The 25579-nt window shown below is 44.7% G+C and overlaps 1 protein-coding gene and 1 long non-coding RNA gene across 2 annotated transcripts; one reads left to right on the top strand and one right to left on the bottom strand.

Moving 5' to 3' along the window:
* Positions 1–912: 912 nt before the first annotated feature.
* On the top strand, positions 913–5146 carry LOC143783376 (uncharacterized). The gene is made up of 3 exons (XR_013217137.1): positions 913–1343; positions 4267–4371; positions 4808–5146. It is a non-coding gene; the product is annotated as an uncharacterized LOC143783376 (long non-coding RNA).
* A 4456-nt stretch (positions 5147–9602) lies between these two features.
* NRM (nurim) lies at positions 9603–14251 on the bottom strand. Its single transcript, XM_077268037.1, has 2 exons — positions 14168–14251; positions 9603–11216 (listed from the first exon to the last, which is right to left on the bottom strand). Exon 2 carries the CDS (start codon positions 11100–11102, stop codon positions 10239–10241), a length of 864 nt encoding a protein of 287 aa, XP_077124152.1. The 5' UTR covers positions 11103–11216; positions 14168–14251; the 3' UTR covers positions 9603–10238.
* Positions 14252–25579: the final 11328 nt, after the last annotated feature.

The following is a 25579-nucleotide window of genomic DNA, read 5'->3' as shown; positions in this document are numbered from 1 at the left end:
GCAGCCGGAGTTACCTGGATGAAATATGTAAATCACCGGAACATCGAAACAAAAAACAGTCCTTGTATGAAATGAGAAGTGGGAACAGAATGGATAATTTAAAGGGAATGTCCGCTCTGGAACAATACTCTGTTATAAATCCAACATTATGCACGGATTCATTTTCTAATTTTTATAGGTTCAAGCGGATCGCTTTTTCTGACACACAACTCCAAATTCTCTGCAGAAAACAAATAGATTAATATGGTAAAATTCTTTATTCCTGTAGTGACCACTAGAGGGAGCTCAAGCGTCTCCTGCATATAATGATAGAAAAAAAAAATAACAGTAAACTCCGGAGCTCCCCCTAGTGGTGTCTGCAGGAGCACAAAATGACATCAATTGCAAGAAGTTACCTGTGAATATACTTAGATGCCTCAGAAAAAACAAAAACAAATCCCGCTTAGTGGTAATTCTGGATCTTTTCTGATCTATGGATAATTTTTTCGCACTATAAAAGCATAAGCAAATTTTAAAACCTAATCTATTCAGAGGTGCAGGCATAACTTATAATGAATCCGTCGTGCCGAGTGGTCCCAGACCACCATTTAACTCTGGCCACAAAAAACCAAACAAACAAAAAAAAAAAATGAAAATTTTTATTTACTTAAGGCCAAGATCCAAAATGTGCAACTGTCAACTGTTTAGTGGCAAAACATTTCCCAGGATGAGTGTTTTAGGCTGTAAAGGGAGCAATAACCAGCGACCTTCCCAGTCTGACAATATAAGCCTGCAGCTGTCTGCTTTACTTTGGCTGGTTACCAAATATAGGAGTGCCATTTTTTTATATTTATTTGGTTACACCAGGCTAAAAACACCCATGTAAGTGCACTGACAACGCATGTGTTTTTTTTAACAGCACGTTTACTGCGTCTAATGAAAGTCTATGGGAAAATCCTGCTCAGAAGACGGAGTGTTCCGCAGGAGAGACTGGCACGCTGCGGCCCCAACGCTCGCACCGCCGGTGATTCTATCACTCCCATCCGTGTGCTGGTACAATGCAGCGAAGATCCAGAATACAGAACGCTGTGATCCTGATCGTGGGCACAAAGCCGAAAATCCACCGAGGAAACATTACACAGAACGTGCGGCACCGACAAAGGCTGGAGAAGAAAAGCCGAGGATTCCGAATGGAACCGGCGGCGAGAGAAGAGGCTGATTATAGGTTATAGCACTGCGAGCTCAGCGGGACGGAGGAACGCTTTATGGCAGCACTGCTGCGATCCGCAACTGCAAGCTTAACCCTTCTAAGCCCAAATCATCAAAAAAAAAAACACGTGAGGATCATACCAGAAGATGCCCAGGTTATACCAGCTGTGCATATATAACTATATACAGGAGATGCCCAGGTTATACCGGCTGTACACATACAATTATATACAGGAGATTCCCAGCTTATACCGGCTGTACATATGTAATTATATACAGGAGATGCCCAGGTTATACCAGCTGTACATGTATAATTATATACAGGAGATGCCCATGTTATACCAGCTGTACATATATAATTATATACAGGAGATGCCCAGGTTATACCAGCTGTACATGTATAATTATATATAGGAGATGTCCAGGTTAAACCAGCTGTACATATATAATTATATATAGGAGATGCCCAGGTTATACCAGCTGTACATATGTAATTATATACAGGACATGCCCAGGTTATACCAGCTGTATGTATGTAATTATATACAAGAGATGCCCAGGTTATACCAGCTGTACATATATAATTATATACAGGAGATGCCCAGGTTATATCGGCTGTACATGTATAATTATATACAGGAGATACCCAGGTTATACCAGCTGTACATGTATAATTATATACAGGAGATACCCAGGTTATACCGGCTGTACATGTATAATTATATACAGGAGATGCCCAGGCTATACCAGCTGTACATATATAATTATATACAGGAGATGCCCAGGTTATACCAGCTGTATATCACTCGACTGAAACTTCCCTACTCTGTCCTCCTTCTCCTGGACCTGTCTTCTGCCTTTGACACTGTGGACCATTCCCTATTATTACAGACCCTCTCATCTCTCGGCATCACAGACTTGGCCCTATCCTGGATCTCATCATATCTAACAGACCGGACATTCAGTGTCTCTATCCCCCACACCACCTCCTCACCTCGCCCCTTGTCAGTCGGTGTTCCCCAAGGCTCTGTTCTAGGACCCCTACTCTTCTCCATCTACACCTTCGGCCTGGGACAGCTCATAGAATCCCACGGTCTGCAGTACCATCTCTACGCCAATGACACGCAGATCTACCTATCCGGACCGGACCTCACCTCCTTACTTACCAAAATCCCACACTGTCTATCTGCTATCTCAGCCTTCCTTTCTGCTCGCTTTCTAAAACTGAACATGGACAAAACAGAATTCATCATCTTTCACCAATCTCGCTCTAGCCCTCCACCAGACCTATCCATCAATGTCAATGGCTGCTCACTCTCCCCAGTCCCACACGCCCGGTGCCTCGGGGTAATCCTCGACTCTGCCCTCTCTTTCAAGCCACATACCCAAGCCCTTGCCTCCTCCTGCCGTCTCCAACTCAAAAATATTTCCCGGAGCCGCACATTCCTTGACCACGAAACTACAAAAACACTAGTGCATGCCCTCATCATCTCCCACCTCGAGTACTGCAACCTCCTACTCTCTGGCCTCCCCTCTAGCACTCTGGCACCACTCCAATCCATCCTACACTCTGCTGCCCGACTAATCCACCTGTCCCCCCCGCTATTCCCTGGCCTCTCCCCTATGCCAATCCCTTCACTGGCTTCCTATCGTCCAGAGACTCCAGTTCAAAACCCTTACAATGACGTACAAAGCCATCCACAACCAGTCTCCTCCATACATCTGTGACATGGATTCCCGTTGCCTACCTACACGCAACCTCCGATCATCTCAAGATTTCCTTCTCTACTCCCCTCTTATCTCTTCTTCCCACAACCGCATCCAAGACTTCTCCCGTGCTTCCCCCATACTCTGGAACTCTCTACCCCAACACATCAGACTCTCGCCTACCATAGAAACCTTCAAAAAGAACCTGAAGACTCATCTCTTCCGACAAGCCTACAGCCTGCAGTGATCCTCAACCTACTGAACCGCTGCACGACCAGCTCTACCCTCTCCTAGTGTATCATCACCCATCCCCTGCAGACTGTGAGCCCTCGCGGGCAGGGTCCTCCCTCCTTATGTACCCGTGTGCCTTGTTTTTTGCCCATGTTTAATGTATTTGTCTATATTTGCCCCTTATCCACATGTAAAGCGCCATGGAATAAATGGCGCTATAAAAATATATATTAATAATAATAATATTATACAGCTCTGGCAAAAATTAAGAGGCCGCTACAAAATGTTCAGTTTGTCTGGTTTTTCTCTTTATAGGTATATTTTTGAGTAAATTGTTCTTTTATTCTATAAACTTCTGACAACATGTCTCCGAAGTTCCAAGCAATACATTTTGTATTTATTTTCTGAAAATGAGAAATGGTGAAAATAATAAAACAACACATTGCTTGTAGACCTCAAATAACGCAAAGGAAACAAGTTCATAATCATTTAGAAACAACAATACTAATGTTATAACTCAGGAAGAGTTCAGACATCAATATTGTGTGGAATAACCATGATTGTTAATCCCAGCTTTCCTGCGTCTTGGCAGCTTTCCACCAGTCTGTCACACTTCTGGTACAATAATGTCAGCAGTTCTTATTTGTGTGATGGATTGTGACTATCCATCATCCTCCTGATTACATTCCAGAGGTTTACAGTGGGGTTCAGGTCTGGAGATTGGGCGGCCAAGACAGGGTTGTGATGTGGTGGTCCTTCATCCACACCTTGATTGCCCTAGCTGTGTGGCATGGCGCACTGTCCTGCCGGAACAACCAGTCCTCAGAGTTGGGGAACATGGCCTGAGCAGAAGGAAGCAGCTGTTGTTCCAGGATAACCTTGCATGCGGCCTGATTCCTACGTCCTTCACAAAGAACAACCTGCCCAATTCCAGCCTTGCTGAAGCCTCCTCAGATCATCACCTGGTCGTCTAATGGTCAGATGGAGACCTGGAGAAGCCGCAGTGTCTGCCCCCACTGTGAGATGTGCTGGAGCATCGGTGATGATCTGAGGAGGCTTCAGCAAGCCAGGAGTTGGGCAGATTGTTCTTTGTGAAGGACGTCAGTGAGTATAATAAAACGTATCATTCTTACCTTTCAGGTCGGATTGAGGGCAGATATTCAGCATTATAGAATCCGGCAGATAAGCCCCGAGAGGCCGCATCTTATAGCGGCCAAACCAGCTGACAGGTTCGCTTTAACATAGGTAAATCTCTGTTTTTAGAACATCACAACCTATTGTGTTCATTAACCGAGACATTTTAGAGGGGTCGACAATCATCACACACCACAGATTACATTAGAATGAATGAATTCTTGCGACACCTGGACATAATTTTTATAAATCTGATTTAAGCTGTTACAGTAAAGAACCAGAATAAAAGCCTTTTTGTAATACTGCAGAGAAGGAGCTCTAAACCTTATTATGTAGGAACATTTCTCATTTTCACTAGACCCTTAGAGAACAATAAAGCATCTTCTCTGTACGGAAACATCTATTGTCTTCTATAGTAAAATCAGCATGCACACGTTTTTATTTAGAGATAAATCTTTTTCTGCAGAGAACCAGCAATAATACTTCATACACAAACAGCACTGACGCTTTTCCTATGTTAATACCGCTTTTTGCTTTCCTTATGTAGACATCCAGTAATAACACATTTACTGCAGAGAACCAAGACCAGCGTCCTTCTATATGATAACACTTTTCCTGTAAAGAACCAGAACACGATTTTGTGGGTAAACATCACGCAAGCCTTTTCTATAGAGATCCAACACGGAAGCTCACTCAGTAGAGGACCAGCACTGCTTTTTCTGCAGAGAATCAGAAAGAATACTCTCAATGTTTCCAACAATGTTTTCTGTGTAAAACCTACACTAAAACCTTTTTTGTGGAGAACTAAAAGTAAAGCTTCTTTTGTGTAGCAGTGCAAATCTAAAGCTTTTACTGCGAGGAACCAGCACTTTTACCTTTCCAGGGTTATTTTCTACAAATAAATTTAGGAATTTAACTTTTTTTTTTCTTTAGATATATAACAGTAAAGCTTATCCTCCAATGTACGAGAACTAAATTCTTTCCCATAAAAGGAGAGCCTCTATTCCGTAGAAAGTCAGCACTGATGCTTTTTCTATAAAGAACCAGCAATAAAGATTATTCTGTAGAAACCCAGCACTAGGACATCATCCGTCTCCTTCCCCAGCATCCACAACCTGTCTCCTCCATGTATCTCTGAACTAATCTCCCGATATCTTCCCTCACGGAATCTCCGGTCCTCCCAAGACCTCCTTCTCTCCTCCACACTTATCCGCTCCTCACCCAATCGCCTCCAAGACTTCTCCCGAATATCCCCCATCCTCTGGAATTCTCTGCCCCAACACGTCCGACTATCAATCACATTCAGATCCTTCAGACGGAACCTGAAAACTCATCTCTTCAGGGAAGCCTACAGCCTGCACTGACCCCGCTGCCTCCTCACCACTACCGGAGCTAACGCCTTACCATCACCGGAGCTCCTGCAACCCTCAACCTACTGTCTCCTTCCCCACCATCCTGTAGAATGTAAGCCCCCAAGGGCAGGGTCCTCGCCCCTCTGTATCAGTCTGTCATTGTTAGTTTGTTTACTGTAAGTGATATCTGTAACTTGTATGTAACCCCTTCTCATGTACAGCACCATGGAATCAATGATACTATATAAATAAATAATAATAATAATAATCATCCAGAGCTGCACTCACTATTCTGCTGGTGCAGTCACTGTGTACATACATTACATTACCGATCCTGAGTTACATCCTGTATTATACTCCAGAGCTGTACTCATTATTCTGCTGGTGCAGTCACTGTGTACTTACATTACATTACTGATTCTGAGTTACCTCCTGTACTATACCCCAGAGCTACACTCACTATTCTGCTGCTGCAGTCACTGTGTACATTCATTACTGATCCTGAGTTACATCCTGTATTATACCCCAGAGCTGCACTCATTGTTCTGCTGGTGCAGTCACTGTGTACATACATTACATTACTGATCCTGAGTTACATCTATACTCCAGAGCTGCATTCACTATTCTGCTGGTGCAGTCACTGTGTACATACATTACATTACTGATCCTGAGTTACATCCTGTATTATACTCCAGAGCTGCACTCACTATTCTGCTGGTGCAGTCACTGTGTACATACATTACATTACTGATCCTGAGTTACATCCTGTATTATACCCCAGAGCTGCATTCACTATTCTGCTGGTGCAGTCACTGTGTACATACATTACATTACTGATCCTGAGTTACATCCTGTATTATACTCCAGAGCTGCACTCACTATTCTGCTGGTGCAGTCACTGTGTACATACATTACATTACTGATCCTGAGTTACATCCTGTATTATACTCCAGAGCTGCACTCACTATTCTGCTGGTGCAGTCACTGTGTACATGTACATTACTGATCCTGAGTTACCTCCTGTATTATACTACAGAGCTGCACTCACTATTCTGCTGGTGCAGTCACTGTGTACATACATTACTGATCCTGAGTTACCTCCTGTATTATACCCCAGAGCTGCACTCACTATTCTGCTGGTGCAGTCACTGTGTACATACATTACATTACTGATCCTGAGTTACCTCCTGTATTATACTCCAGAGCTGCACTCACTATTCTGCTGGTGCAGTCACTGTGTACATACATTACATTACTGATCCTGAGTTACCTCCTGTATTATACCCCAGAGCTGAACTCACTATTCTGCTGGTGCAGTCACTGTGTACATACATTACATTACTGATCCCGAGTTACCTCCTGTATTATACCCCAGAGCTGCACTCACTATTCTGCTGGTGCAGTCACTGTGTACATACATTACATTACTGATCCTGAGTTACATCCTGTATTATACTCCAGAGCTGCACTCACTATTCTGCTGGTGCAGTCACTGTGTACATACATTACATTACTGATCCTGAGTTACATCCTGTATTATACCCCAGAGCTGCACTCACTATTCTGCTGGTGCAGTCACTGTGTACATACATTACTGATCCTGAGTTACCTCCTGTATTATACTCCAGAGCTGCACTCACTATTCTGCTGGTGCAGTCACTGTGTACATACATTACTGATCCTGAGTTACCTCCTGTTATTATACCCCAGAGCTGCACTCACTATTCTGCTGGTGCAGTCACTGTGTACATACATTACTGATCCTGAGTTACCTCCTGTATTATACCCCAGAGCTGCACTCACTATTCTGCTGGTGCAGTCACTGTGTACATACATTACATTACCGATCCTGAGTTACATCCTGTATTATACTCCAGAGCTGCACTCACTATTCTGCTGGTGCAGTCACTGTGTACATACATTACATTACTGATCCTGAGTTACCTCCTGTATTATACCCCAGAGCTGCACTCACTATTCTGCTGGTGGAGTCACTGTGTACATACATTACATTACTGATCCTGAGTTACCTCCTGTATTATACCCCAGAGCTGCACTCACTATTCTGCTGGTGCAGTCACTGTGTACATACATTACATTACTGATCCCGAGTTACCTCCTGTATTATACCCCAGAGCTGCACTCACTATTCTGCTGGTGCAGTCACTGTGTACATACATTACATTACTGATCCTGAGTTACATCCTGTATTATACTCCAGAGCTGCACTCACTATTCTGCTAGTGCAGTCACTGTGTACATGCATTACATTACTGATCCTGAGTTACCTCCTGTATTATACCCCAGAGCTGCACTCACTATTCTGCTGGTGCAGTCACTGTGTACATACATTACATTACTGATCCTGAGTTACCTCCTGTATTATACTCCAGAGCTGCACTCACTATTCTGCTGGTGCAGTCACTGTGTATATACATATTACTGATCCTGAGTTACATCCTGTAATATACTCCAGAGCTGCGCTCACTCTTCTGCTGGTGCAGTCACTCTGTATATAAGGAGGGTCCTCGCCCTTTCGTCGTCCCCATTTGTTCAGTCTGCTCCGTCTTTGCCTCTAAGATCATTGTGAGGGAAGAATATAATGAGATTGTCACAGGTCTGATTTGAGGCCGCCATCGCTATGTATCTGTATGTGCAGCAAGTCACAAGTAATCAAGTGATGGAAAAATATAGCGACATGAGAGCTGTATACAGAAAACGGTGTGTGTAGAAATGAAGCAGAAATTATGGTGGAAAGCGGCGTCCAGACTGCAGAAATTCTGAGGGTCAGAAAGAAGGAGGATGGGAGACTGGCCGCCAGTGATCGGAGTCTTATATAATCTGCTGCTCGCTTGGTTGGCGGCTGCGCGACAAAGCTAAAATTAAAGGGGAATTCCACTATGAGAAGGTCGCGGACTCTACAAATTGCAGGTAGGTCCCATTATTGTGCACGGCCTCCATTAACTCTTTTCTGCTCTCGTTTTTTTTTTTTGTGCCTTCCATTTTTTTTTTTCAGCCCTTTTTCACAACTTTGTTATTTTTTTTTTAAATTCCAGCTGCAGTGAAAAAGGTTTATAAAAAAAAAACAAAAACATAAAAAACAAAAAACAAGCGCGTCTTATGGTTGTCACCACACGATGATAACGAGGCGGCCATGTTTCTCCAGGTGAGCGCGTCAGTGGCGATATTCCTTATAGAGCTATCTCTATAGCACAGGATTAAAAAAAAACAAAAAACAAAAAAAAAAAAACAACAACACACCTTACAAATTTGTTACAAAAAAGTTTGACTTGTATCTCCATTTAAATTTTTCCGTCAAGCGGGATGTGCGAGGGCTTTTTTGTTGTGATTTTTTTGGGTGTTATTTTGGGATACACATGACAGTTTGATCACTTATGTATTTTTTGGTGCGGCATGCGGAGACAAACGAGACCAACTTCTTTTTCTTTTTCTCTTGGTGACATTTTCTCTACAGGTGGAATAATTTTTGATAGGCCGGACTTTGGCAATACTGAAAGTTTCTTTTATTTTTGTATTGGGATGATTGGGGAGGGTGTAAGGGAGTTGAAACTTTTTTTTTTTTTATTGTTGCTCACCTGGAGGACTTGGCTGTTGGAAGAAGAAAAAGCGAAAGCTCAATAACAAATGTTGGGCGAATCCTGAAGGGGTTAAAGTGGTACTATAGACATGTCCTGCCGTTATAGACCACACATACGTGACCGCTGCAGCCAATCACCGGCCTCAGCAGTGATATCTTGACAATGCTTATATAACCAGGCCGGCAATTGGCTGCAGCGGTCACTTGCTCCAAATCAGATCTTCAGGACTGTTCACACAGACCCGAGGAAATCACCAAAGCAGCGAGTGCTGGCGTTGTACCATAAATGAAAAGCTGCCACCCATCCGCCATGTCGGATAACTAATACGGTTCTTTATCACGCTCCTCTGCAGCCGCCGCGTTTCCAAAAAATAAACCAAAGTACACGTTAAAAGTTTTTTAAAAAATTTACTAAAAGATCAAAGCAGATACAAGAGCTGGGGGGAGGGGGGGTTCAGCAATATTTGGTTTAAAAGAAAACTCGAAAAAAGCAAAAGCAAAAAAAAAAAAAACGGCTCAAAAATACAAATTTTCCCTCCCCAGCGTCAGGCTGCTGCAGAAAGCCAGAAATTACCAAATCGAAAAATATAAAAATATGTCTCTAGTTTTATCTAAAAGTCCATAGAAGTGGATGGAGGGCGCCGTCCCAGCTGCACTACAGCCTGCAAGTGTCCGCAGTTCTTCCCACAATGCACTTGGTCTCCGTTCCTGTACTCTTCCCATTGGTAAGTTGATCGCTTACTTTTGGCCTGGAGTCCGGAAAGCTCCCAAGTGAAGATCCCTTCAAAATATTACTCTATATTTACCTCTGCAGACACTGAACCAGCAGGAGCCGCCGGGATAGGCGAGTTCAGAAGGAGGCAGCTGGCAGAATTATGAATGCTGCTCTGGATCGGACTGGAGATCTTTAATCTAGGCGATCATCGCGACTGAGCAAGGAAAAAGTCATCAATCCCAAATATCTCGGTCTTAATTTAGCCCCCAGTAAAGCGGTCCAGGTCCCTCGCCCTCCACGCCGCTCACCTAGTTCAGTCTTTTTTCCACAATCCGCCATGCTGGGCGCTCGCTTCCTCTCGGGAGAACAGCGTAAACTTCTTTTCCAGCTGGGAGCGGAGGTAGCTGTAATCCTGCACATCCAGGCGGTGCACCAAGGACAGGTACAGGGTGAGAGCGGAGGAGAGGAGCAGGCGATCGGGGGGCAGGGAGGGCACAGCCCAGAGGATGACCAGTAACTCCAGGTAGACGGGGTGCCGGAGGTGGGCATAGAGCCGGGCAGCCCGGGGTGACTTATGAGACAGGGGGTCCCCCATTCCCAGGCAGTGGTAATACACCTGCTTGACCCCCATCAGTTCCGCGTAATCGAAGATCAGGAGGACGCTGAATATCAGGAGCCATGATACGGTATGGAGGAGGGCGCAGAGCAGGGGCAGCCAGGCGCTCCAAGGGGCCGTGGTGACGTTCCACAGGTAGGGTCCTCGCAGGAAGGGCTGCCAGTAGCGCATCAAGATCTGGAGCGACGCAGCGGTGCACAGGATGTACACAGATCTCTGCAGCACCCCGAAAACTTTCACCACCGCCTCCTTTACAGCCGGCCAGGCCATGAGACTGTGCTGGATGACGAATATGATCAGCAGCGCAACGTTCAACCCAAGAGAGCGCAGGAACGAGGCGTCGCCAACGGCATCTCGCCACAACAGGGGCCGCTCGTCCTCCAGCCCTCCACTGATGTTCTTAAATATGGCGCCAAAGGAGAGAAAACGCACAAACTCGGCCCCAGTGCCAAAGCCGGCCACGAAGCAGAGGAAGGAGGCGATGCCCAGGGCTAGACAGGCCGGCCTCGAGGGCACCGGGGAACCAGGGTGAGGAGCTTGGGAGTCCGCCGACATTCTCATATTTCCTGTAGACTCCAAAGAACGTGGCGGGACTTCATCAGGGTTTATTCCTCAGTGCCCTGTGCGCAGCCTCGGAGGCAGAGACCCTCCTTACTGGGAGACGGGGTCCGCAGGCTAGGAAACAGTAAGCAAGAAGGAATGCAATTAACAAAGTGAGATTTGTGCTTTTGCCTCGAGTCATGGCAGCCGCCCCCGCAAAAGTTGCCGCTCATTAGACCTCCCATCATTTTATTTCTAGGCAGCAGGTGGCCCACCGCAACTTCTGTCGCCCACCGCAACATCTGTCCCTGGTCTGTGGAAACGTGGCAATGATCAGCCAAGAAACAAGCAAAATGTAGACGGTCGGCGACAGCCCCCAGCGCGGCACGACAGCCCCCAGCGCGGCACGACAGCCCCCAGCGCGGCACGACAGCCCCCAGCGCGGCACGACAGCCCCCAGCGCGGCACGACAGCCCCCAGCGCGGCACGACAGCCCCCAGCGCGGCACGACAGCCCCCAGCGCGGCACGACAGCCCCCAGCGCAGTGGGTATACGGCTCAGCAGCGCAGCCGGCAGGCGAGTCACTGCTGCGATAAGACCAATCTCTGATCCCAGCAGCTTTAACTTCTTAGTTGCCGCTTCTCAGAGGCTGGAAATGAAAGCTCATATCACGCCAACGGAGAACAAAGAATAAAAAAAAATAACTAGAATTGTAAATATTTGCCATCACCGTGTGCCGGAGCGTCCACACTAATAAAATACTAGAATATTTATCTCATACGATGAACGTCGCAAAAATAAAAAAAAATTGAAACAAAAATAAAAATTCAAATGGCAGAATTGTTGTTTTTTGGCCACGTTAAAAATGGTAAAAAATACAGACAGTAACAGGAAAAAAAACTCTATCCCAGATACAACTCTACAGATCAAAAAATTACAAAATTGGGAAGGAATTGAAACAAACAAAGAGGCGCCCTGCTGGGACCCTAAAACGCCCCCTCATCCGGGGGTTGGACGGTTCTTGTGTGCACATCGCCGGGGAAAGAGGCGGCCGGACGCCCACACTAATGACTGATCGGCTCCTTACATCGGGCGTCGGTCGATCGGTTACATTTTCACTCGTTATGGCCACAAATAACCATTCCACCCACTGCTACCTAGAAAAGGACGGTGAGGGATCTCTGGAGCGTCAGCTCTTGTGTCCGGCAACTTTTCAGGCTGTTTAGAGGCTGCGACTTCTCGTCAGGCAAAAGATTCATTGTCCACAGACAAAATTGATAGAAGACATCAGAATATTAAGGAATTACTGCTCCATCTACAAGGTACACCGGGCCTCCTGCTCCAGTCACCACCAGAGCTGCAGTCTGGATTGTCAGCACCGGTCACATGCTGATCACAGAAGTCTCCATGCAGAACAAAGCGGAAGCTGGCAGAATTCTGAATGCAGCTCTGGAGCCGACTGCACATTACAATGATGGCAGGGACCCTCGGGTGACACAGCAGCCCCGTATCCATCCCCAACACATCACGGAGGGCACTTTTATCCGATCAAATCCATAATTACGGTACTTGAAGGGGAACTTCACAAACACTCAGAGATCTCATATATAGGGGTGTGTGAGTGGGGTGGGGGGATCTCGTCTGCCTCCTGAAGGGACACGGCTCCATCTGCTCTTATCCCCCCAATACTGTGTGATGAGCGAGGAACCGTGGGCAGCGCCCAGCAAAGCATGCAGGAAAGTACGACCATCACACGATCAATAACCAAAAGAGACAGACCCAGCAGCAGCGAGACCCCCGGGAGTGGGGGTCATCAGATCAGCGAGACAGAGCAGAGTAGCTGTGTATCTAATCCTCTCCTGTGTGATACCAACTGCTGAGCCGTGTATCTAATCCTCTCCTGTGTGATACCAACTGCTGAGCCGTGTATCTAATCCTCTCGTGTGATACCGACTGCTGAGCCGTGTATCTAATCCTCTCGTGTGATACCGACTGCTGAGCCGTGTATCTAATCCTCTCCTGTGTGATACCGACTGCTGAGCCGTGTATCTAATCCTCTCCTGTGTGATACCGACTGCTGAGCCGTGTATCTAATCCTCTCGTGTGATACCGACTGCTGAGCCGTGTATCTAATCCTCTCGTGTGATACCAACTGCTGAGCCGTGTATCTAATCCTCTCCTGTGTGATACCAACTGCTGAGCCGTGTATCTAATCCTCTCCTGTGTGATACCGACTGCTGAGCCGTGTATCTAATCCTCGTGTGATACCGACTGCTGAGCCGTGTATCTAATCCTCTCCTGTGTGATACCGACTGCTGAGCCGTGTATCTAATCCTCTCCTGTGTGATACCGACTGCTGAGCCGTGTATCTAATCCTCTCCTGTGTGATACCGACTGCTGAGCCGTGTATCTAATCCTCTCCTGTGTGATACCAACTGCTGAGCCATGTATCTAATCCTCTCCTGTGTGATACCGACTGCTGAGCCGTGTATCTAATCCTACCTGTGTGATACTGTCTGTTGAGCTGTGTATCTAATCCTATCCTGTGTGATACTGACTGCTGAGCCTGTATCTAATCCTACCTGTGTGATACTGTCTGTTGAGCCGTGTATCTAATCCCATACTGTGTGATACTGTCTGCTGAGTCGTGTATCTAATCCTCTCCTGTGTGATACTGACTGCTGAGCTGTGTATCTAATCCTCTCCTGTGTGATACTGACTGCTGAGCTGTGTATCTAATCCTCTCCTGTGTGATACTGTCTGCTGAGCTGTGTATCTAATCCTCTCCTGTGTGATACTGACTGCTGAGCCGTGTATCTAATCCTACCTGTGTGATACTGTCTGCTGAGCCATGTATCTAATCCTATCCTGTGTGATACTGTCTGCTGAGCCGTGTATCTAATCCTATCCTGTGTGATACTGACTGCTCAGCTCTGTATCTAATCCTCTCCTGTGTGATACTGCCTGCTGAGCCATGTATCTAATCCCATCACATCATCCTGCCCCAGAGTGATTCCGCACTACAACCCCCATCCTCCTCCCGGTACTATATAACATGGTGCCGGGTCACACTCGCTCTTTCTCACCTGCGCTGGGAAAACTTAGAGGAGACGTCTCCCGCCCAAAGAAATCTGCAAAATGAGGCTGCCCCCTCCCACAATGCACTGCGGCCCTGGAACCAGGGGAAGTATGGAAGCTGCAGAGGGACAAAAACACCTGAGCGGCCTCTAGAGGGAGCTCCTGCTACAGCAAGGATGGAAAGAAATGTAGAGCTGTGCACCTAAGAGACAGTATCACACAGGAGAGGATTAGATACACGGCTCAGCAGTCAGTATCACACAGGATAGGATTAGATACATGGCTCAGCAGTCAGTATCACACAGGATAGGATTAGATACACGGCTCAGCAGTCAGTATCACACAGGAGAGGATTAGATACACGGCTCAGCAGTATCACATAGGATAGGATTAGATACACAGCTCAGCAGACAATATCACACAGGAGAGGATTAGATACACGGCTCAGCAGACAGTATCACACAGGATAGGATTAGATACACGGCTCAGCAGTCAGTATCACACAGGATAGGATTAGATACACGGCTCAGCAGTCAGTATCACACAGGAGAGGATTAGATACACGGCTCAGCAGTATCACATAGGATAGGATTAGATACACAGCTCAGCAGACAATATCACACAGGAGAGGATTAGATACACGGCTCAGCAGACAGTATCACACAGGATAGGATTAGATACACGGCTCAGCAGTCAGTATCACACAGGATAGGATTAGATACACAGCTCAGCAGTCAGTATCACACAGGAGAGGATTAGATACATGGCTCAGTAGGTATCACACAGGATAGGATTAGATACACAGCTCAGCAGACAATATCACACAGGAGAGGATTAGATACACGGCTCAGCAGACAGTATCACACAGGATAGGATTAGATACACGGCTCAGCAGACAGTATCACACAGGAGAGGATTAGATACACAGCTCAGCAGTCAGTATCACACAGGATAGGATTAGATACATGGCTCAGCAGACAGTATCACACAGGAGAGGATTAGATACACGGCTCAGCAGTCAGTATCACACAGGATAGGATTAGATACACAGCTCAGTAGGTATCACACAGGATAGGATTAGATACACAGCTCAGTAGGTATCACACAGGAGAGGATTAGATACACGGCTCAGCAGTCAGTATCACACAGGATAGGATTAGATACACAGCTCAGTAGGTATCACACTGGATAGGATTAGATACACAGCTCAGCAGACAATATCACACAGGAGAGGATTAGATACACAGCTCAGCAGACAGTATCACACAGGATAGGATTAGATACACAGCTCAGCAGACAGTATCACACAGGATAGGATTAGATACACGGCTCAGCAGTCGGTATCACACAGGAGAGGATTAGATACACAGCTCAGCAGACAGTATCACACAGGCTAGGATTAGATACACGGCTCAGCAGACAGTATCACACAGGATAGGATTAGATACACGGCTCAGCAGACAATAACACACAGGATAGGATTAGATACACTGCTCAGCAGTCAGTATCACACATGATAGGATTAGATACACGGCTCAGCAGTCAGTATTACACAGGAGAGGATTAGATACATGGCTCAGCAGTCAGTATCACACAGGATAGGATTAGATACACGGCTCAGCAGTCGGTATCACACAGGAGAGGATTAGATACACAGCTCAGCAGACAGTATCACACAGGATAGGATTAGATACACGGCTCAGCAGACAGTATCACACAGGATAGGATTAGATACACGGCTCAGCAGACAATAACACACAGGATAGGATTAGATACACGGCTCAGCAGTCAGTATCACACATGATAGGATTAGATACACGGCTCAGCAGTCAGTATTACACAGGAGAGGATTAGATACATGGCTCAGCAGTCAGTATCACACAGGATAGGATTAGATACATGTTTCAGCAGTCAGTATCACACAGGATAGGATTAGATACACGGCTCAGCAGGCAGTATCACACAGAATAGGATTAGATACACAGCTCAGCAGGCAGTATCACACAGGAGAGGATTAGATACACGGCTCAGCAGACAACACACAGGATAGGATTAGATACACAGCTCAGCAGACAGTATCACACAGGACAGGATTAGATACACAGCTCAGCAGAGAGTCACACAGGAGAGGATTAGATACACAGTTCAGCAGACAGTATCACACAGGATAGGATTAGATACACGGCTCAGCAGAGAGTATCACACAGGAGAGGATTAGATACACAGCTCAGCAGTCAGTATCACACAGGATAGGATTAGATACACGGCTCAGCAGTCAGTATCAAACAGGATAGGATTAGATACACAGCTCAGCAGACAGTATCACACAGGATAGGATTAGATACACGGCTCAGCAGACAGTATCACACAGGATAGGATTAGATACACGGCTCAGCAGTCAGTATCACACAGGATAGGATTAGATACATGGCTCAGCAGTCAGTATCACACAGGAGAGGATTAGATACACGGCTCAGCAGACAGTATCACACAGGATAGGATTAGATACACGGCTCAGCAGACAGTATCACACAGGATAGGATTAGATACATGGCTCAGCAGTCAGTATCACACAGGAGAGGATTAGATACACGGCTCAGCAGTCAGTATCACACAGGAGAGGATTAGATACACGGCTCAGCAGACAGTATCACACAGGATAGGATTAGATACACGGCTCAGCAGTCAGTATCACACAGGATAGGATTAGATACATGGCTCAGCAGTCAGTATCACACAGGATAGGATTAGATACACGGCTCAGCAGACAGTATCACACAGGATAGGATTAGATACACAGCTCAGCAGACAGTATCACACAGGATAGGATTAGATACATGGCTCAGCAGTCAGTATCACACAGGAGAGGATTAGATACACGGCTCAGCAGTCAGTATCACACAGGATAGGATTAGATACACGGCTCAGCAGTCAGTATCACACAGGATAGGATTAGATACACGGCTCAGCAGACAGTATCACACAGGATAGGATTAGATACACGGCTCAGCAGTCAGTATCACACAGGATAGGATTAGATACACGGCTCAGCAGACAGCATCACACAGGATAGGATTAGATACACGGCTCAGCAGTCAGTATCACACAGGATATGATTAGATACACGGCTCAGCAGTCAGTATCACACAGGAGCGGATTAGATACACAGCTCAGCAGTCAGTATCACACAGGAGCGGATTAGATACACAGCTCAGCAGGTAATCACACAGGATAGGATTAGATACATGGCTCAGCAGTCAGTATCACACAGGAGAGGATTAGACCTATCTTCTATCGTCTCCATACATCGGGCGTCGATTGATCGGTTACATTTCCGCTCGTTATGGCCACAAATACCCAGAGGCGACTCGCGACCGTTCCACCCACTACTACCGCTACCTAGAAAAGATGGAGAGGGATCTCTGGAGCGTCAGCTCTTGTGTCCGGCAACTTTTCAGGATATTTGAAGGCTGCAACTTCTCCTGGGGCAAAAGATTCATTGTCCACAGACAAAGTTGCTAAAAGACTTCAATATTTTAAGGAACTTTTGCTCCATCTGCAAGGTATGCCGGGTCTCCTGCTCCAGTCACCACCAGAGCTGCAGTCAGGATTGTCAGCACCGGTCACATGCTGATCATAGAAGTCTCCATGCAGAACAAAGCTGAAGCTGGCAGAATTCTGAATGCAGCTCTAGAGCTGACTGCACATTATAGGGTATGGATCGGCGATATTATCTATTATCTATCTATCTATATTTATCTATTATCTATATCTTTATCTTTAGGTTATAGACATGGGAAGAAGAAATCAATATCACCATTACACACTGAACGGGAAACCACTGGGTAAATCTGACAGGGAGAAGGACTTGGGGATCCTAGCTAATGATAAACTTACCTGGAGCAGCCAGTGCCAGGTAGCTGCTGCCAAGGCAAACAGGATCATGGGGTGCATTAAGAGGTCTGGATTCACATAATGAGAGCATTATACTGCCTCTGAACAAATCCCTAGTTAGACCGCACATGGAGTACTGTGTATAGTTTTGGGCACAGGTGCTCAGGAAGGATATAATGGAACTAGAGTGAGTACAAAGGAGGGCAACAAAATTAATAAAGGGGATGGGAGAACTACAATACCCAGAGAGATTAGCGAAATTAGGATTATTTAGTCTAGAAAAAAGACGACTGAGGGGCGATCTAATAACCATGTATAAGTATATAAGGGGACAATACAAATATCTCGCTGAGGATCTGTTTATACCAAGGAAGGTGACGGGCACAAGGGGGCATTCTCTGCGTCTGGAGGAGAGAAGGTTTTTCCACCAACATAGAAGAGGATTCTTTACTGTTAGGGCAGTGAGAATCTGGAATTCCTTGCCTGAGGAGGTGGTGATGGCGAACTCAGTCGAGGGGTTCAAGAGAGACCTGGATGTCTTCCTGGAGCGTAACAATATTGTATCTTACAGTTATTAGGTTCTTTAGAAGGACGTAGATCTGGGGATTTATTCTGACAGAATATAGGCTGAACTGGATGGACAAATGGCTTTTTTCGGCCTTGCTAACTATGTTACTATGTTACTATATCTATTATCTATCTATTTTCTATCTATCTATTATCTGTCTATTATCTATCATCTATCTATTATCTATCTATACAGAACATGAATGCAGTTCAGTAACAGGATAAAAGTCCATCAATCCAGCAGAGGATAGCATAGTCCATAAACTCTTCTTTCTCTCTGAGATGCTGTGAACATATCATCATTCCACACAGGACTGATCTGTGTCTCCCCTCCCTGATATTTTAAGCTCCCCTCCTCATTCACAGGTCAGGAGGGGAAAGGTCTCAGGGGCTGATTGTTTCAACAAGCTAGGTCAACATGTCATTAGCATGTTAGCAAACAGTACAGTACTGTGGGGGCTGATATCAGATGGCAGCAACAGCCATTCATCAATTAGCAAATAACTCCTTCTACAAGAGAACACCATGAAAATAAAGTAAAATAGAAATATACTCAAAAATTATACCCACATAGCATATCACACCATCACATGGAGCCATTCAAAACTGCCACTTGTCTTGCAAAAAACAAGCCCTCTTATGACTAAGGGGATGGAACAAAATAAAAAAGTTATGGTTCTTTGAAGAAAGAGAGGAATTAAGAAAAACTGAAAATCGCCATGTTGTCTTCTACTATTATTGACAACTTATCCTAAGTATAGGGCATCATTATCACAGTAGCGGACGGCACCTATAAGGGCCGTTTAACAATTGCAGATATTGTCCGTAATTGATTATTGGAAGTTGATTTGGGCTTATTTAGATTAATTGTGATTGTAACAATGATGCTTTGTTTCCTTCTTTTTATGCATTTGTTTTATTATTAAAACATCCTCTTATTCCACATGGGGAGTGCTGCTTGTATAAATCATGCCATCAATGACAAATTACAAATGTTTTATTGTCTGTCATTGGATGTTTATACTGTGAAATGATGGAGAATGAACATTAATACAATTTATTGTTTTCCAACCATTTCCACATGTAAATGACACTTTACTCTGTTGATAATAGAACTTGGCTACATGCCTTGCCCCCTGACAAATCTTGGATGAAACGCGCGTAGGGGCTTGGTAACCACACGATACATATCCCTATTTGGTGCATCACTTGATGTATTTTATTTGTAACTATTTTTGAATACTATTCTCATTGGAATAATCACGGATTCATTTGGATCCATTTTTTTCTTATATGTCCATGTATGTGTGTGGTCCAATTTTGAGCACTCTGCATTTACTGTATTATTAATTTTTCATTATTGTTTTAAGATTTTCAATAAAATGTATGTTTTATTGGACTTAGAACCTTTTTTTTCATTTGCTGGTAACCTGTATGGAATTCTTCTATATTTTTTTTAATATTTATATAAATATATTGTTGACAGTAAATATTATTCAAAACTCGTAGCATCAGTTTTATTTATGGCAGATTACCAGCAGCTCAGAAGGAAATATGAGATCTTCCAATTTTAAATCAAATGATTCTTCAAAAAAAAAAAAGTACATCTCTTGTTTCAACACAAAATGTTAAGCAAAATTAAAGTTACAAAAGAAGGGTGGAAGAACAAAGACATCCCCGGAAGAGAGAAACCGTTTTCACATTCAGAAAGTGAGAAATGTTTTACATCTTATCAAATATGACAGAATTCACACAAGAGAAGCCATATTCATGTTCACAATGTGGGAAATGTTTTGCTCGGAAATCACATCTTTTTACACACAAAAGAATTCACACAAGAGAGAAGCCATATTCATGTTATTACACACGAGAGAATTCACACGGAGCGACACTATATTCATGTTATTACACACAAAAGAAATCACACAAGAGAGGAGCCATATTCATGTTATTAAACATGAGAGAATTCACACAGGAGAGACGCTATATTCATGTTCAGAATGTAAAAAATGTTTTATAGATAAATTTCATCTTATCAAACATGACAGAATTCACACAAGAGAGAAGCCATTTTCCTGTTCAGAGTGTGGGAAATATTTTGCTGAGAAATCACGTCTTATTAGACACAAAAGAATTCACACAGGGGAGAAGCCATATTTATGTTCAGAATGTGGGTAATGTTTTACTGGGAAAGCACACCTTGTTAACCTTGTTAGACATGCCAGATCTGACACAGGAGAATAGCCATATTCCTGTTCAATTGTGTGAAATGTTTTCTTCAGAACTAGATCTTATTACACACGAGAGAATTCACACAGGAGGGAAGCCATATTCCTGTTCAGAATGTGAAAAATGTTTTGCTCGGAGATTTAATCTTATTACACATGAGAGAATTCACACAGGAGAAAATCATATTCCTGTTCAGAAAGTGAGAAATGTTTTACAGATAAATTAAGTCTTGTTACACATGAGAGAATTGTGTATTGTATTGCTCGTATACTGATTGTATTCCTTTCTTGATGCGGCCAAGTTTTGTCTTTTTCCTTCCTCTTTTTCCAAAAGCCATAACTTTTTCTATTTTTCCATCACCATAGCCTTACAAGGGCTTATTTTTTTGTGGTATGAGTTGGAATTTGGAAGGATGCCATTCATGTTACCACATTTTGATATGTCAATAAACGAAACCCAGAAAGCTCAGCACGCCCCTGCACCAGACTGGATGACTGAGCTGTCAATCACTGCATTCCAAACAACAAAAATGTAATAAAAATAACGCTGAGGCCGTGTTCACATGTAGCGTAAATGCTGCGTATTTCCTGCTGTTTTTTAATAGAAATCCTGCTGTGTGTGACTGACCAAGCAAAGTGGATGTGATTTCCTGAAAATTGCACTGTGCGGTTTTGGTGTTTTTTTTAGTCCCTCTGGAGGCTTCTATGTGGAGCCTGAAAAAAAACCGCATGTTAAATACTGCAGTTGCGTTTTTTTAAGTGCAGAATCAAAGCTTTCCTGTCCTAAAAAATGCACATTAGAATCATGACTTCACATCTGTACCAAAAAGGCATCAAATAAGGGGGAAAAAGCCTAAAAAAATGCAGCAGTAAATGCAACAACCAGAGAAGATTGTCACTGCGTAGTTTGGTGCGCACACCTGCACAAAACAAAAAATATAGTGTTTCTGCAATGTGCGAATGGAAGGCTATGTTCACAGGTTCTTGCGTTTTTGCTGGAGTTTTTTTTATGCAAATTTTAAGCTGCGTTTTACAGCACCAGCAAAGTCTAGATTTCAGAAATCTCCTCCACAAACGTTTTTTTTTCCTAACTGATTTGGAAAACTGCTGCATTTTTTTAAACTTCAGCATGTCACTTCTTTCAGCTTTTTTGCAGCATTGTTTCACCCACAAAAAGAAAATCCAAAAACACAGGTATCAGGTTTTGCTGCGTTTTTGGTGTAAAATCCTTAAGGAAGTTGCAATTTGGTTTTGGGGGGCACTAAACTTTATCAGCATGCATAAGAGATAACAAAAATGCAGCAAAACCTACTTTTGTAAGCAGCTTCTTTACTGTCAAGAGTGCAGGTTTTGCCTGGGAAAAAAAAAGGTGAAAACGCAGCGTGTGAGCACAGCCTAAGGCCAGTCTCACACGTCCAGATAATTCCGGTACCGGAGAAATCGGTACCAGAGTTATCCGTGTCCGTGTGCTCACGTGGTACATCAGTGTGGCACACGTGCGGCAGCCATGTGCCGCCCGTGTGCCGACTGAGGACCACACGGACCATGCAGGAGACAGCGCTACAGTTAAGCGCTGTCCCCTGCTTTTGGTGCTGAAGCCGGCATTCATTCCTTCTCCCCAGCAGCATTCGCTGGAGAGAAGGAATGAAAAATTAAGGTTTTTTTATTTTTTTTTGTTTAAAATAAAGTTTGGGGTCACCTCCCGCTTCCCGCGCACCCGCCCACTTGCAGAGAAATACTCACCCAGCTCCCGCGATGCCTCCTCTAAGCGCCGGCAGCCTATCCTGTGTGAGCAGTCACGTGGTACCGCTCATTACCGTGATGAATATGCGGCTCCACACCTATGGAATCGCATGGGAATCGCAGCTGTCTGACCAGTGGTAATGATTTTACCGCCAATCAAAGCCGCCAATGTTTCTCGTGCTGTCATATAGATGACAGCATGGGAAACACCCGGTGGTTCGGGGTGCCGAACCCGAACAGTAACACGGACTTCCTGGAGAAGTCCGTCTTCGGGGTCCGTGCATGGACACTAGGTGTTCGGTATGGACCCTGAACTTTGCTGTTCGGCTTCACCCATCTCCACTTTTTACAATTTGCAGTTTTTATATATCACCTCGATAGGTCACTCACTGCACATGAGGACTGATTAGTGCAATCTATTTTGGTTAGGTGATAATTATTTATGAGGTCGGTTGTTTCTTTATGTATTGTTTGTAAATTCACCTGTAGCTATATTATCCTAATATATTCAAAGTTATATTTTAGCACTTCTACCCTGTTGAATCTGAGAGAAAAAAACACCAAAACCGCAGAGTCCAGCAGCGTCTTTAGAATCACCGAGGGCAGAGATTTTATGGAATCACATCCACTTTGCTTGGACATTTAGGCCGTGTTCACATGTAGCAGAAATGCTGCGTATTCTCTGCACCAGAAATTGTTATGTGTAACTGTCCAAGCAAAGTGGATGTGAATCCATGAAAACTGCGCCCCCTGTGGCGGAAGGTTAGAGATTCACGGCTTCCCGTCCAGCCGCCAGGTAGCAGTGATCTGAACCAGAGACTCGGGAATACATCCACTCATCTCTAGCCCCAGCTGTCCCAAATACAGCGGACAGTCCAGGATACAGTGGACAGTCCAGGATACAGCGAACAGACCCCGGGTACAGCAGACAGCCCCCAGATACATAAATGTAAACATATAACCCAAACCCATTTCCTCACATCGGGGATGGGTAACACTCTATTAAATACTTAAACATACTGATCAGCAATTCAGTTATTAAACTGTGCTTAATCAAAGAAGTGCTATTTCTTTTAATTAAAAAGTTATAACTTTATTAACACAAACACAATATATATAATTAAAATAGTGCCTCAAAACCAAAAAAAAAAACATTTATAGCAGGTGAGCGCTAGCAAGTACGCAAATCTAGAACAAATTCAATTTTGTCAATTTTCATATAGCAGCAAATAATTTTAGTTCATTGGTTGGGGTACTCAAGATGAAAAAATACTATTGTACTGTTGAAAAAAATGAATAAAGGACACTGTTACACTACTGGTTCATAAAATATGCTAAGAAAAACCTTAATAATTATGCTAATTATTAAATATAAATGTCCCTATGCAAGGCAATTCTTAAACACTATGTGGATAAACTATGGAACACAAATGTCATATTATTAATTTTAAGGTTTCATTCAAAAAAATTATTTTTTAAATTACTATCAGAGAATATATTTATCCAGCGCAGTGTCAAAACGGCAGCACCTTTGCTAGCTTTATAAAAAACCACACCAAATATGTAAGTTTTAGCAATGGTGCTTTCTCACTCCAATCACCACCAATTGATGCTGACCACTTTTTGTGTGTTAAATAGAAATGAATGCATATACACTTGAACCGGCATTGAAACATGCATATTTTAGTAGCCACAAACAGACTCTACAAAGGCTCACACCATATACTGTAGGTACTTCAACCAAATAAGCCAACAGACCCCAGCCGTACAGCCCAGTCAATGGCATCAGCTGTACCCGTATTGCTAATAATGAACAAAACTGCCGACATGCATACACTAGAAATTGTGGAAACTTTGTAAATACATATTACCTTTAATGCGTGGTGCTATCTGTATATGGCCTCGTGGCACGCTACACCTTGCTAGACCCCGACGCGCGTTTCGCGACAGCTTCCTCTTGGGGGGCCCCCCCAAAAAATGTATTTTTTTCGGTTTTGAGGCACTATTTTAATTATATATATTGTGTTTGTGTTAATAAAGTTATAACTTTTTAATTAAAAGAAATAGCACTTCTTTGATTAAGCACAGTTTAATAACTGAATTGCTGATCAGTATGTTTAAGCCCCCAGATACAGCGGAGAGTCCAGGATACAGCGGACAGACCCTGGATACAGCGGACAGTCCAGGATACAGCAGACAGCCCCCAGATACAGCGGACAGCCCCCGGATACAACGGACAGTCCTTGAGTACAGCGGACAGCCCTCGGATACAGCGGACAGTCCCCGGATACAGCGGACAGTCCCCAAGTACAGCGGACAGCCCCCGGATACAACGGACAGCCCCGGGTACAGTGGACAGTCACAGAGTACAGCGGACAGCCTCCGGATACAGCAGACAGCCCCCAGGTACAGCGGACAGTCCCCGGGTACAACGGACAGTCCCCGGGTACAGCGGACAGCCTCGGGATACAGCGAACAGCCCCCGGGTACAGCAAACAGCCCCCGGGTACAGCAAACAGCCTCCCGGTACAGCAAACAGCCCCCGGATACAGCAAACAGCCCCCGGATACAGCGGACAGCCCCCGGATACAGCGGACAGCCAATGGATACAGCAGACAGCTCCCGGATACTGCGGACAGTCACGAATACAGCGGAGAGCCCCTGGATACAGCGGACAGCCTCCGGATACAGCTGACAGCTCCCTGGATACAGCTGACAGCTCCCTGGATACAGCTGACAGCTCCCTGGATACAGCGGACAGCCCTCGGATACAGCGGACAGCCCCCAGATATAGCGAACAACCCCCAGATACAGCGGACAGTCCTTGAGTACAGCGGACAGTCCTTGAGTACAGCGGACAGCCCTCGGATACAGTGGACAGTCCCCGGATACAGCGCACAGTCCCCGAGTACAGCGGACAGCCCCCGGATACAACGGACAGCCCCGGGTACAGTGGACAGTCATAGAGTACAGCGGACAGCCTCCGGA

The sequence above is a fragment of the Ranitomeya variabilis genome, chromosome 6 (genome assembly GCF_051348905.1).
Source record: "Ranitomeya variabilis isolate aRanVar5 chromosome 6, aRanVar5.hap1, whole genome shotgun sequence".
NCBI classification, from domain to species: domain Eukaryota; kingdom Metazoa; phylum Chordata; class Amphibia; order Anura; family Dendrobatidae; genus Ranitomeya; species Ranitomeya variabilis.
This window is presented reverse-complemented; position numbering and strand designations above follow the sequence as displayed.

Coding starts and splice junctions, on each gene's coding strand:
- NRM (XM_077268037.1), bottom strand. CDS start 11,102: ATGAGAATGTCGGCGGACTCCCAAGCTCCTCACCCTGGTTCCCCGGTG.